Genomic DNA, 14,512 nt, shown 5'->3' with positions numbered 1-14,512 from the left:
ACTAGTGCACATTTAAATGATCCTTCACTCTATCCCTCCCCCACTCCCATTTCTCATACTCCCTCAATTATTTCTATACCCCCTTCCTCCCTCACTCCTTCCAGAAATCTCTCCCTCTCCTCTCACACCCCATCTCCCCTGACAGCAGTGAAACCAACACCTGTGTTATTTTAATTTTATTTTATTTTACCTTTATTTTACTAGGCAAGTCAGTTAAGAACAAATTCTTATTTTCAATGACGGCCTAGGAACAGTGGGTTAACTGCCTGTTCAGGGGCAGAACGACAGATTTGTACCTTGTCAGCTCTGGGATTTGAACTTGCAACCTTCCGGTTACTAGCCGAACCCTCTAACCACTAGGCTACCCTGCCGCCCCGTTATCAGTCCAATCATAATTTAGACTGACTATATAAGAGAGAGAAAGTGTGTGTGTGTACTATTTAGACTATTGCTATAAGAGAGAAACAGAACACAGTAGGCAGTGTCCTGCTGCTTATAGCCAATGGTTGTTTATATGCTCTGCTCTTCTCTGATCTGCTTTGTTTCTATTTTCTACGCATCTGGGAGCAGGTGTGTGTGTGTGTGTGTGTGTGTGTGTGTGTGTGTGTGTGTGTGTGTGTGTGTGTGTGTGTGTGTGTGTGTGTGTGACTGCGTGTTCATGTGTGGGTTTCTGCTTTCTGTGCATTTCTGACTCAGAATGCCATTCTGTGGATTTAGCAGGTGAGCAGTTCTCCATTCCTTCGCCAGGAGGAAGTTGTTTGCTCATTGTTCTGTAAGATTTGTTGTTTTAAGTGGAAACGTTTGATAATTCACCAACAATTCTCTGTTTTATAGCCCCGAGGTACTGCTTTAATACACAACCGTTCAGCAAATCCGGGTGCAGCTAATGTATCTATTTACTGTAGCTGAAACCCATGCAATAGGCTGTGTACAGAGACAGCCCATAGTCCCTGATCCCACTCCCTGATTGCGTCCCAAAAGTGTGTACTACTTTTCACCAGGGCCCATAGGCCCATATAGGGAATAGGGTGCCATTTGGGATGAATCCTTGATCCTGTACGCCTCCCTAGTCTGAGTAAGAGGACTAGCGTCGGCAGCATGTACAGTGCATTCGGAAAGTATTCAGACCCTTTCCATTTTTCCACATTTTGTTACGTTACAGACTTATTCCAAAAACATGTTTTTATTTTCTCATCAATCTACACACAATACCCCATAATGACAAATTGAAAACAGGTTTTTCAAAATGAATTGGAGTGGCCATCACAAAGACTTGACCTCAATCCTATAGAAAATGTGTGGGCAGAATTGAAAAAGCATATGCGAGCAAGGCCTACAAACCTGACAGTTACACCAGCTCTGTCAGGAGGAATGGGCCAAAATTCACCCAACTTATTGTAGGAAGCATGTGGAAGGCTACCTGAAACATTTGACCCAAGTTTAACAATTTAAAGGCAATGCTACCAAATACTAAATGAGGGTATTTAAACTTCTGACCCACTGGGAATGTGATGAAAGAAATAAAAGCTGAAATAAATCACTCTCTACTATTATTCTGACATTGCACATTCTTAAAATAAAGCGGTGATCCTAATTGACCTAAAACAGGGGATTTTTACTCTGATTAAATGTCATGAATTGCGAAAAACTGAGTTTAAATGTATTGTATGTAAACTTCCGACTTCAACTGTACATAAATATGATTTTTTTAAATATTTATTAAAGTAACAAAAATGTCTACAAACCTGCATTTGCTTTGTAATTAGGGTGTGTAGATGAGGGGATTTTTTTTCTCATCAATTTTAGAAATAGTCTGTAACGTGATAAAATGTGGAAAAAGTCAAGGTGTCTGAATACAATCCGAAGGCCCTGTTTCTCTCTCGGTGTAGAAACACAGATCCAGGCATCACACACACACACAGAACCCTGCATCACAGCACCAGGCGAACACACACACTCTCCCCGCATCACACACACTAACTCAATAGACTGTTGTTGAGCGTCATGGCCAGAGGGCAGCAATTAGAAAGAACCAAGGACGTTTAATCTGTCCACACAACAAAAGAAGCACGAGTGCGCACACCCACACGCGTATACACACACAATCAACTGTAATCTAAATCTAATCACAGGCGCACACACAGACGTGTGCACACACACAAGGAGGGAGATGGGAACACAGCATTCCAGACAGTATAAGTGAATTAGTAATTTAGTGATGTAGTGATTGTACCTCTCCGTTGAAAAGCAGCCTCCCAAACAGCTGCTTAGACTCCTCCAGACCGCCCTCCAAATATACCGCTCCTAAAAAAAGGGACAGAATGAAAGGAAGAGAAAAAAAGAGGGAGGAAGGTGGGATGAGATTTAACGATAAAGAAAATCATAGATAAAGAAGACAAAGATACCAGTCCGATGGGTAACGATCATTCAAACCACCATTTGTTTTATAAAGCCCTTTTTTACATCAGGAGTTGTCATAGAGTGCTTCCACAGATACCCAGCCTAAAACCCCAAAGGGCAAGAAATGAAGAAGCTAGATATGTTGTGTGTAGGAATACTGCTGGCCAGGCTACATTCAACATAGACCAATACTTCACAGCCACCCCCCCACCCACCCACACAAACATCTTGGGCTTTTTACCACGGCATTTCCTTCTTAGCTCCAACTTGAGCAATCACTGTCTGTCTGACAACCCCTTTCCTGAAAAAAACTTGAAAGGAATGGAAATGAGGTGGAGTTACAATTGCTTCATTAAAAGTGTGTGTTTTATAGCTTTTTTTATGTTAAAATGACCCCAGGGTTCCTGCTCTGTGTGTGTTCCACCTCCCACTGTCTGTGTGTCTGTCACCCCCCCTCTTTTATGGAGCGCGGTAGGTGGCAGGGAGAGATGGGATAGCTTCATCACCATGGTGACAAGCGATTAAACTAACCAAGGTCACATACAAAAAAAAAAAACAGGCCCTGTGTTTTGTGTGACAGGATGTGCAGCGCAAACACACACAACTTTCAAACGTACGCCAAACACACACACGAATGTCCACGTCTACATACAACTCTCATAGGAGCAGCGCGCACACAAACACGAATGAGGGGACAAATTGTACAAATGTTCAAAAGATAAACGTGAGACAAAAACCGACACAAGGCAACACATTTTTTTTTTGAGAAAGATCGCTCCACACGGTTGCAGTCACAGCACGGAGAGAGCATCCGCAGTATCTTTCTCTGTTGTAATGATAACAACAATACACCGCTCTTTCTCGCTCTCTCACTCTTATTTCTCTCTCGCTCTTTCCCCATCGCTCTCTTCATCGCTCTCCCCCTTGCTGTATTTCTCTCTCTCCCTCTGAGTCTCTTCTCTCTTTCCCGCTCTGGTGTACAGAGGGAGCCACTTCGGCAGACCAACCCGTATCTGAGAACACCAATAACTTAATCTTGACCAAAGTCATTCTTGTTCATTTGGGCTTTAATAACATTGATGTAGCGCAGTCTTCCTCTGTTAAGTTGCCTTCAACTTCATCTCACGTCACACTTAGAAAGGTTCATTCAATTTCCAAAAGCAATAAACACCTGGCAAATGGTATAGTGATTCTTTACTGTACATAAATAAGCCCATTTGAGATGGTTGTGATGTGCGGTTGAGTGTCGAAATGCTCAAAGTGCTTTTGTAGAGGACATAAAACAGGGATATGGAAGATTCCTCATCTGACGAGGAAACGGCTTTCAGATGGCCAACAGGCCCATTGCCTCACAAACCACCAAAACACACACACAGGCGCACGTATACACGCGGCGCACACACACAAATGTTTACAATCAGGCTCTCATACACACACACACACACACACACACACACACACACACACACACACACACACACACACACACACACACACACACACACACACACACACACACACACACACAGAGCCAGGCTCTCAGACACACTAACACACAGACACACTCAAAATTCCAAGAACGCACACACAAACACACAAAACGCAACACATCTTATCTGTGATGAAACCTCTTCCAGCTGCCTCTGAGGTCGAGACCTCTAATCTTGGCATCACAGTGTGAGCATTCTTGTGTTTGTGTGTAAGCGTCCGCTTGATCTTCACCGCAGGGGGACCAAAGAGGGGGGAGTGGTTTGTCTAAAGGACATCTTCCCACTCCTAGATTTATGGTTTGCCTGTGAGTCGACCACGGCTCAACATGCTCCTACAGAGCAGATGGTTTTCAAACGTCTCCACGGGGACTAACGGCAATTCCATGTCTTTGATCTACTTGACCTAGGCCTATTTCAGAGATAGCACACGGGATTCAACTAACCACTATGCCTGTGATTATTTGAGTCAGGTGTGGTAGTTCAAGGCTACAACAAAATTGTGAAAATGTCTGGAGGTCATCATCCCTCTCTGCTGAGATGTGTGGTTTGACCGTGAATTGACCACAGCTCTGGAGATGCTCCTACACAGCAGATATTGCTTCTGAAGATCCTACGGCAGCTAAAAGGAGAAAACCCACCCCTGGCTGCTTTCTTTCATATTGATATTGACTGTACAATAAGGGCTATATTTCAACAGCTATGGGCTTTTGATGAGCCATCACTGATACGGACTCACTGGAAGCAAGAGGTTACAGGAAGCAGGAGCTGCGGACAGAAAGTTTGCGTTTCAGAGAGGTTTGCCTCTTATTACATTTCTCAAACTTTCCCAATAATAGGGGAGTGGAGGGGTGGGAACCTCAAGGGAAGGAAAAAGGTATTAAAAAAAAGTCTACATAACACATTTGGTGTCAATCAAAGAGCGTGTACATGACAAAGGAAGATCATTTGAGTGAGGGATGGAGAGAGTTAAAAGAGAGAAATGGAAAGAGAGAGCAAGAGCGAAAGAGAGATAAGGGAGAGCATTTTGACAAGAATCCTGTGTGTGGATAGAATGCCCTGCAGCGGTACGATCAATCGCACAACATGCAGCGATCATTAGACGGAGTCAGTCAACTCAGCTCCATCTATCGTCAGCCTAACCAGGCTGGCTGCTTCCTTCTGCAACTTAAAGAGTATGTGTCCCAAACAGCACCCTATTCTCTACACATAGTGTACTACTTTTGACCAGAGAGCGAGAGAGGAGATAGAGAGCACTACATTTGACCATGGCCTTATGTAGGGAATAGGGTGCCATTTTGGATACAGCCAGTCAATCAGAGAGCCAGGCAGCAGATGCAGTTCAACAACCCACACACCCAGCCAAAGCATACTACCTGCCTGGCTCTCTAGCAAGCCAACCCAGTCAGCAATTACATGTTACTAAAACATCTTGCACTTGGCTTACACCATGACCTGGCCAAAGCAGCCAAGCTTCAGCCCTGGCCAGAACAACCCACGGAGTCACTGTTCAGCTTCCTACACAGACAGTTACTGAAGCCAGAGCACATACAATGCCTTCAGAAGGTATTCACTCCCCTTTATTTTTTCCACATTGTTGTTAATTGTACAACAGATTCAATTGAGATTCTGTCACTGATCTACACACAATACCCGATAATGTCAAAGTCAAATTTAGTTTTTTAGAAATTGTAACAAATTAATTTAAAAAAAGAAAAGCTGAAATGTCTTGTGTCAACAAGTATTCAATCCCTTTGTTATGGTATGCCAATATGAGATCAGGGGTAAAGATGTGCTTAACAAATCACATAAGTTGCATGGACTCATTCTGAGTTAAATAATTGTGATTAACATGATTTCTTTAGATGACTTCCCCACCTCTGTACCCCACACATAAAATTATCTGTAAATTCCCTCAATTGAGTAGTGAATTTCATGCACAGATTCGACCAAAGACTAGGGAGGTTCTCTTTCAATTATTTGTTTCAATTGTTAGTTTCGATACACTCAGGGGTTCCGTGCTTAGTCCCCTCCTGTTGTCCCCTTTTCACCCACAACTGCAAGGCCGCGCACGTTTCCAACACCATCATTAACACGACAGTGATAGGCCTGATCACAGACCGATGAGACAGCCTATAGGGGGGAGCTCAGACAACCGGCTGTGTGGTGCCAGCACAATCTCTACTTCAACGTCAGCAAGACGAAGGAGCTGATCCTGGATTACAGGAACGGAGGGCTGAGCATGGCCCCCATTCACATCGACAGGGCTGAAGTGGAGCGGGTCGAGAGCTTGAAGTTCCTCTGTGTCCACGTCACTAAGGATCTATCATGGTACAAACACACCAAAACAGTCGTGAAGAGGGAACGACAACGCCTCTTCCCCCTCAGGAGGCTGAAAAGACTTGGCATGGGCCCTTATGTCCTCAAAATGTTACGCAGCTGCTTCTTGGCATAGGACCGCAAGGTGCTACAGAGGGTAGCATGGCCCAGAACATCACGGTGTGAGAGGAAGGCCCTAAAAATTGGCAAAGACTCCAGCCACCCAAGTCAAAGACAGTTCTCTCTACTACCACACGGCAAGCAGTGCACCAAGTCTGGAACCAACAGGACCCTGAACAACTTCTACCCCCAAGCCATATGACTGCTAAATAGTTAACCCCCTAAGGTCGATGACCATATAAAAATCTGTCAGTTTATTCTAGGAGACATGTTTTTTTGCATTGAAGCGTCTCAATCCCCCGCACCCGCCTATGTTGCACTTTACGCATCTGCGGTGAAAGAGCTAGAGCGGTGTTTGTCAGACCATGAGACATCCCAAAAATCGGTCTGCTCACAAAATCGCCTGTAGTCGCCAAAACAGTTTGGTCTACAAACTCTCACGAACACGACGGTGTTCTCCGTTTTTTTCTACGACCTCCATAACTATCAGGAGACACGTCTGAAGTTGGTACAGCCGATCTGCCAACGTCTGTAGCGTCCCCTCTGTGCAAAGGTGAGACTCTCACAAACATGTACATGTCGGTTGCTCTAGGTCACCCACAGGCCTCACAAGACTCGTCTGAAGGTCCTCCAGTACAAGTTGAAAAAATGAATGGAAGTATATATGGAGACTGTTTAATGCCAAAAATATGGGGTTAAACACATGTAAAAAAAAATATATATATATATATATATAAATTTAAAAAATTATGTTTCCTGATATTTCTTATATCTCTCAGATATAGGAGAAACACTTCAGAACAAACTTCCTTTTAATATTTTTGGGGAACTACTAGTACCCTATAACTACTTTTATTATTACGCGTTTTACTTTTCTATTATTTCTGTTGTTTTCTTTCTGTCTGCTTTGTTGGGAATGGCCCGTAAGTAAGCATGTTAGTTCAAAACCTGTTGTTTGTCAAAGCATGTGACAAATAAAATGTGACTTGATTTATCTCAAATTCTCTCAGAAGTACCAATTAAAAGTGTCTGTTGGAGACAGACGGGCAGAGTTGTCATTCTTGCTCTCTTCCTCACCAAAAGTGTCACTACTCTAGCTCTCCTTATATAAACTGGATACCTGTTGCCTGCTCACAAGCAAACCGTGAAGGATATCGCTGCCGAGCATAGGTCTTCAGACACTCTTGAGAGGTTGAGTACTAAGCGGAAGGTTTTTGTTTTCGAGTAGAAATTCCTTATTTCTACTTTGGTAGCTAGTGTCACTGCAAGCTATTGAGTTAGCCCACACTTCCAGGATTCTGCTTACTGAAAGGTAAGCTAACCACACATGCATACCCACAGCTATAGTGTTATACAGTGCTCAATATTGCTAGCTATTAGCCACAAGGCTCCTTACTAGCCAGCTCCACCAGCCTCGCAGCTTTAGCGTTATACAGTGCTCAATATTGCTTGCTGTTAGCCGCAAGGCTCCTAACTTGGTGGGCTGTTTACACAGGCTACTCTTTTGCTAGTCACCAGCCGGAAGGCTTCTAACTAGCTAGCCTACGCCATCTGCATGTTGTTCATACAACAAACATTTTCTCTGGGTTCCCATATCATGCCTTGTACCTCGCAATGGCCACTGCTATCCCGTCACAAGACGAGCCAAGCACTCGAACCCCCACGTTCTTGTGGCTCCATGATAGCGGGGAAAGATTCCCACCCGTAATACATTAATTGCTTCAAGAGGGAACATGCCCAGGAGGCGCTCGAGGACCCCAAATACTTACAGAGCAGGTCTAAAGAGGACGTGCTTCTATCTCCTTAGCCACTCTTGCCGCCGAGCCAATGCCGACAGCTGAGGCTCAGCTGCCAGCAACCAAGTCCAGCTGGGGCAAGGTCATGGATAGACTCGACTCCCAACACTGTCTGACGACGTAGTGTCAGGGGATGGCGAGTTGGGGAATGACGAGGATGACGATGAGACCAATCTCACAGAAGTCCTTGAGATAGCACAGGAGTTGGGCGACTGATGACCCCGTTTTCCCGCCCTCTCAGGCCCACAGACCTGACGGCACCAAGAGCCGTGGAGCTGCCACTCCTCCAGTGGAATCCTGTGCTCCATGTCTGCAAGCAGGCCGTGGCCTGACTCAACATCAAGTGGCCGTCTTCTGTAGGAGCTCAGTGCCCGACAAGAGACCTGTATGATGGGAAGAGACTCCAGTCCCACACAGCCACACTAAGGGAAGCCAAGAGCTTGTGGGATAAACCACTTAATAGCAGGATTCTTGCTAAGGGTACCCAAAGCCTGGCAATTTTTTTTTCTTCGAAATCTGGGTTTGTAACCTTCCCATGGTGGAGTCGTCACTAGCTCACCACCTCAGTCCCTTGTGCCGTGTCACTAACGACACCAGCACTTCACTCCCTAGATAGGCGGAATGCTTTACTGCTACTGTTTTTCAGAAAACATACAAAGCCTCAGCTAAAGCTATTAGAGCCATGAACGTGACCTCTTTATTGTTATCAGGCTGAGTTACTGGAGGAGGTGGGGAAGCAACTGGACTCAGAGACCTAAGACCCAGATGCTTGGGAGATGTGTATGATTATAGATTTGAGACTCCGTTCCTCTCATAGTGCCATCCAAAGCTGGGGTCGAACCATGAGCGTATTGGTGGTGGGAGAAAGGACACATTGGCTGAGCTTATCTAGCTTAACAGAAAGTGGACCTCCATCCGGCAGAAGCGTGACATGTGCAAAAAGGAAGGCGAAGCCTTTATCTTCTGCCTGCCCTGCAGACCTAGGCTCCGTGGCAGCCTGTCGGTTCCTGCATCTCGTCCCAGCATCACAGCTGGGAGAGGGCAACAAGCTGGCTTTGGGGGACTGAGGTACCCAGCTACACAGCAGTCTGCTAAGACTCAGGCTAGGACCTTGAAACAGGCCAAACCTGTAGCGAAGCAGTCTTACGCTGCAGCAAGGACACACCTTTCCATCCCTCCTATGGCTCTCTGCCCTACCCACTCTCTCTTTGGGTTTAATGATTGATTACAGTTAGGTAGCAGCCCACTGCGTGACCAGGACAACAACCTCAACAACATCTTGGACTACAGGAAACAGAGGGGCGAGCGCACGCAACCCATTCACATCGATGGGGCTCTAGTGGAGCGGGTCGAGAGCTTCAAGTTCCTCGTGTCTACATCACTACGGAATTAACATGGTCCACACGCACCCACTCATGTTGTGAAGAGGGCACGACAGTACATCCTTCACTCAGGAGGCTGAAAAGATTTGTCTTGGGCCCGCAAATCCTCAAAAAGGTTCTACAGCTGCTCCATTGAGAGCATCTTGACTAGTTGCTTCAGCGCTTGGTATGGTAACTGCAAGACACCCAACCACAAGACACTACAGAGGGTGGTAAGAACGGCACAGTACATCACTGGCGCCGAGCTTCCTGCCATCCAGGACCTCTATACCAAGAAGGCCTGGAAAATGGTCAAAGCCTCCAGCCACCCAAGCCAAACACTGTTGTCTCTGCTGCGGCATGGCAAGCGGAACCAGTGCACCAAGTGCACCAAGTCTGAAACCAACAGGACCCTAAACAGCTTCTACCCCCAAGCTATAAGACTGCTAAACAAGAATGCTAAATAGCTAATTAAATAGCTACCCGGACTACCTGCATTGACCCTTTTTTTTAACTAACTCTCTTGCACTGACTCTACCCACACATACTTACACCCCAAACAATACATACGCCCACACACGCATACTGACGACACACGCCCACTACAGTTCCACATATGCTGCTGCTACAGCTCAGTATATCCTGTAGTCTAGTCACTTTACGCCTTCCTATATGTAAATAGATACCTCAATTACCTCACACCCCTGAACATTGACTCAGTACTTCCTGTATACAGCCATTTTATTTCTACTCATTATTGTTATTAGTTATTCCTCGTGTCACAATATATATTTAAAAACCTTTATCTTTAACTTTGCATTGTTGGAAAAGGAGCTGTAAATAAGCATTTCCCTGTTAGTCTACACCAGGGGTCTCCAACCCTGTTCCTCGAGAGCTACTGTCCTGTAGGTTTTCACTCCAACCCTAATCCAAAATACCTGATTGTAATAATTAGCTGGTTGATAAGTTGAAATCAGGTTAGTTACAACTGGGGTTGGAGAGAAAACCTACAGGAGGGTAGCTCTCCAGGAACAGGGTTGGAGAGCCCTGGTCTACACCTGTTGTTTACGATGCATGTTGCAAATAACATTTTATTTTATAGAATGTGGCGCTCCGGTTTCCTGCCAGAGGGGCACTGCTACTCTGTACAAGTCAAGTCTTATGGAGAACACTCTCCATTCAGATCAGTTAGTATAGTTATTATCTCAGGAACAGAGATCCACATTTTTTTTTCTTGTGGTATCATTTTTATGCATTGTTGAGAAAGGCCGTAAGTACGCATTTCGCTGTTAGTTTACACCGGTTATTGACAAAGCATGTGACAAATAAAATGTAATTTCAGGCCCAGACAACTATCTGGTACTCCAGAGTCCACAAAGCCTCAGCTTTTCCTCATCTAGTTTGTTACTGCGATTGGTTCATGCAACCGGGCGAGCGAGCAGCTGAGGAACCATCTTCACTCATGACAACACTCCTCCATGGTGCAGGTCCAAAGCAAACCAGTGATGCAGCCGTCCAACTGCCCATGATGACACCCCCCCCCCCCCCCCCCAATAAAAGGCCTGCAACTCTAGGAAAATAGTGCCAAGCCTCTTCTGCACGATCTCGGTCTTCACAGTTTAGGTGATTTTTGTTGTTGTGGAGAAGTATTAGGACTATAGAGATTGTTTCTCCCTACACTCTATTTTTCCATGGTCCTGTGCCACTGCAGTACTTTTGCACGGAGAGAAGGTTAATCTTGTCGAGGTCCATTTGCCATTTTCTAGGCATACCAAGCTCCGAAGTATACAGTTTATCCATAATTGTGGTGCAGTCTCTTTGGGAGGCACGTCGCTTATGCACAGCCTCTAAACTTTTAGCTCATCCTGGGACATGACTATTGTGCTTACAATCCATTCACAGCAGCTCATAGTCTCTGAAAAGCATGGAGAGGTCATATTGCTTCTTTCACTTTACTACTGCCCTTCCCCTTCGTGTCTAACGTATGGATGGACTGTGCTCTACCAGCACCTGTTCGTGGCAAAAGTCTGCCCAGAGGTTTTTCAGGTTAATATACCTAACCCCCATTTTTTGGCCCAGGTCGCTTTTTCCCCATTATTGCAACTTAGAGCATACGGCTTTTCGCCAGTCGCCTTCCCCACCATTGTCCAATGTGTGCGTCTCGCACCCACTTGGATTGTAGGAGAGCTCGGGAGAGTGTCATGCTCTTTGCTCATTCTGCTATGACTTTCAGAAAGAGGGTGGGCCTTCTCTTTTTGACTGTATCCTTCCGAATCACGGAGACCATAATATTGATTTACAGTGCCATCGGAAAGTATTCAGACCCCTTGGCTTTTTCCACATTTTGTTACGTTACAGACTTATTAAATTACTTCTTTTTTTTAATCCTCCATCTACACCATATTGAAAAAGAGAAAACGGTTTAGAAATTTATGAAAATCTAGTAAAAATAAAATAAAAAATAAACGCTTAACATAAGTATTCAGAACCTTTGCTATCACTCCAAATTGAGCTCAGGTGCATCCTCTTTCCATTGATCATCCTTGAGATGTTTCTACAACTTGATTAGAGTCCACCGGTGGTAAATTCAATTGATTGGACATGATTTGAAAAAGCACACACGTCTATATCAGGTCCCACAGTTGACAGTGCATGTCAGAGCATAAACCAAGCCATGAGGTCAAAGGAATTGACTGTTGAGCTCCGAGACAGGATTTTATTTTTTTATTTCACCTTTATTTAACCAGGTAGGCAAGTTGAGAACAAGTTCTCATTTACAGTTGCGACCTGGCCAAGATAAAGCAAAGCAGTTCGACACATACAACAACACAGAGTTACACATGGAGTAAAAACAAACATACAGTCAATAATACAGTAGAAAAATAAGTTTATATACAATGTGAGCAAGTGAGGTGAGATAAGGGAGGTAAAGGCAAAAAAGGCCATGGTGGTGAAGTAAATACAATATAGCAAGTAAAACACTGGAATGGTTGATTTGCAGTAGAAGAATGTGCAAAGTAGAGATAGAAATAATGGGGTGCAAAGGAGCAAAATAAATACATAAATAAATAAATACAGTAGGGAAAGAGGTAGTTGTTTGGGCTAAATTATAGATGGGCTATGTACAGGTGCAGTAATCTGTGAGCTGCTCTGACAGCTGGTGCTTAAAGCTAGTGAGGGAGATAAGTGTTTCCAGTTTCAGAGAATTTTGTAGTTCGTTCCAGTCATTGGCAGCAGAGAACTGGAAGGAGAGGTGGCCAAAGGAAGAATAGGTTTTGGGGGTAGTTGTCCACATATTCTAAGTCAGAGCCGTCCAGAGTAGTGATGTTGGACAGGCAGGCAGGAGCAGGCAGTGATCGGTTGAAGAGCATGCATTTAGTTTTACTTGCATTTATGAGCAATTGGAGGCCACGGAAGGAGAGTTGTATGGCATTGAATCTCGCCTGGAGGGTTGTTAACACAGTGTCCAAAGAAGAGCCAGAAGTATACAGAATGGTGTCATCTACGTAGAGGTGGATCATAGGCTCACCAGCAGCAAGAGTGACATCATTGATATATACAGAGAAGAGAGTCGGCCCAAGAATTGAACCCTGTGGCACCCCCATAGAGACTGCCAGAGGCCCGGACAACAGGACCTCAGATTTGACACACTGAACTCTATCAGAAAAGTAGTTGGTGAACCAGGCGAGGCAATCATTTGAGAAACCAAGGCTGTCGAATCTGCCGATGAGGATGTGGTGATTGACAGAGTCAAAGGCCTTGGCCAGGTCAATGAATACGGCTGCACAGTATTGTTTCTTATCGATGGCGGTTAAGATATCGTTTGATCTTGAGTGTGGCTGAGGTGCACCCATGACCAGATCTGAAACCAGATTGCATAGCTGAGAAGGTATGTTGGGATTCGAATTGGTCGGTAACCTGTTTGTTGACTTGGCTTTCGAAGACCTTAGAACGGCAGGGTAGGATAGATATAGGTCTGTAGCAATTGAAGAGGGGGATGACCGCAGCTGCTTTCCAATCTTTGGGAATCTCAGACGACACGAAAGAGAGGTTGAACAGGCTAGTAATAGGGGTGGCAACAATTTCGGCAGATAATTTTAGAAACAAAGGGTCCAGATTGTCTAGCCCGGCTGATTTGTAGGGGTCCAGATTTTGCAGCTCTTTCAGAACATCAGTTGACTGGATCTGGGAGGAGAAATGGGGAAGGCTTGGGCGAGTTGCTGTGGGGGGTGCCGTGCTGTTGACCGGGGTAGGGGTAGCCAGCTGGAAAGCATGGCCAGCCTTAGAAAAATGCTTATTGAAATTCTCAATTATAGTGGATTTATCGGTGGTGACAGTGTTTCCTATCTTCAGTGCAGTGGGCAGCTGGGAGGAGGTGTTCTTATTCTCCATGGACTTTACAGCGTCCCAGAACGTTTTTGAGTTTGTGTTGCAGGATTGTGTCGAGGCACAGCACTTGGGAAGGGTACCAAAAAATGTCTGCAACACAGTGGCCTCCATCATTCTTACATGGAAGAAGTTTGGAACCACCAAGACTCTTCCTAGAGCTGGCCGCCCGGCCAAACTGAGCAATAGGGGGAGAAGGGCCTTGATCAGGGAGGTGACCAAGAACCCGATGGTCAATTTGACAGAGCTCTAGAGTTCCTCTGTGGAGATGGGAGAACCTTTGAGAAGGACAACAATCTCTGCAGCACTCCACCAGCTAGGCCTTTATGGTAGAGTGGCTAGACGGAAGCCACTCCTCAGTAAAAGGCACATGACAGCCCACTTGGGGTTTGCCAGAAAGCACCTAAAGACTCTCCAATAATGAGAAACAAGATTCTCTGGTCTGATGAAACCAAGCTTTAACTCTTCGGCCTGAATGACAAGCGTCACGTCGGGAGGAAACCTGAAACCATCCTTACGGTGAAGCATGTTTTTCAGCAGCATGGACTGGGAAACTAGTCAGGATCGAGGCAAAGATGAAAGGCGCAAAGTACAGCGAGAGATCCTTGATGAAAACCTGCTCCAAAGCACTCAGGACCTCAGG

The 14,512-nt window shown here is 45.2% G+C and overlaps 1 protein-coding gene across 5 annotated transcripts in view; it reads right to left on the bottom strand.

Annotated features, from left to right (window-relative positions):
• The window catches only part of drosha (drosha ribonuclease III), a 148,130-nt gene that overhangs the window by 82,042 nt on the left and 51,576 nt on the right, over nt 1–14,512 (bottom strand). For all 5 annotated transcript variants that reach the window (XM_031796306.1, XM_031796304.1, XM_020507411.2 and 2 more), the window contains exon 23: nt 2,234–2,304. In XM_031796306.1, the coding sequence (XP_031652166.1) occupies nt 2,234–2,304 (71 nt within the window). The remainder of the gene's footprint in view (nt 1–2,233; nt 2,305–14,512) is intronic.

Source organism: Oncorhynchus kisutch, linkage group LG18 (genome assembly GCF_002021735.2).
Source record: "Oncorhynchus kisutch isolate 150728-3 linkage group LG18, Okis_V2, whole genome shotgun sequence".
In the NCBI taxonomy this organism is placed as follows: Eukaryota; Metazoa; Chordata; class Actinopteri; order Salmoniformes; family Salmonidae; genus Oncorhynchus; species Oncorhynchus kisutch.
Note: the sequence above shows the minus strand (reverse complement) of the source record. Positions and strands in the feature narration are given on the sequence as shown.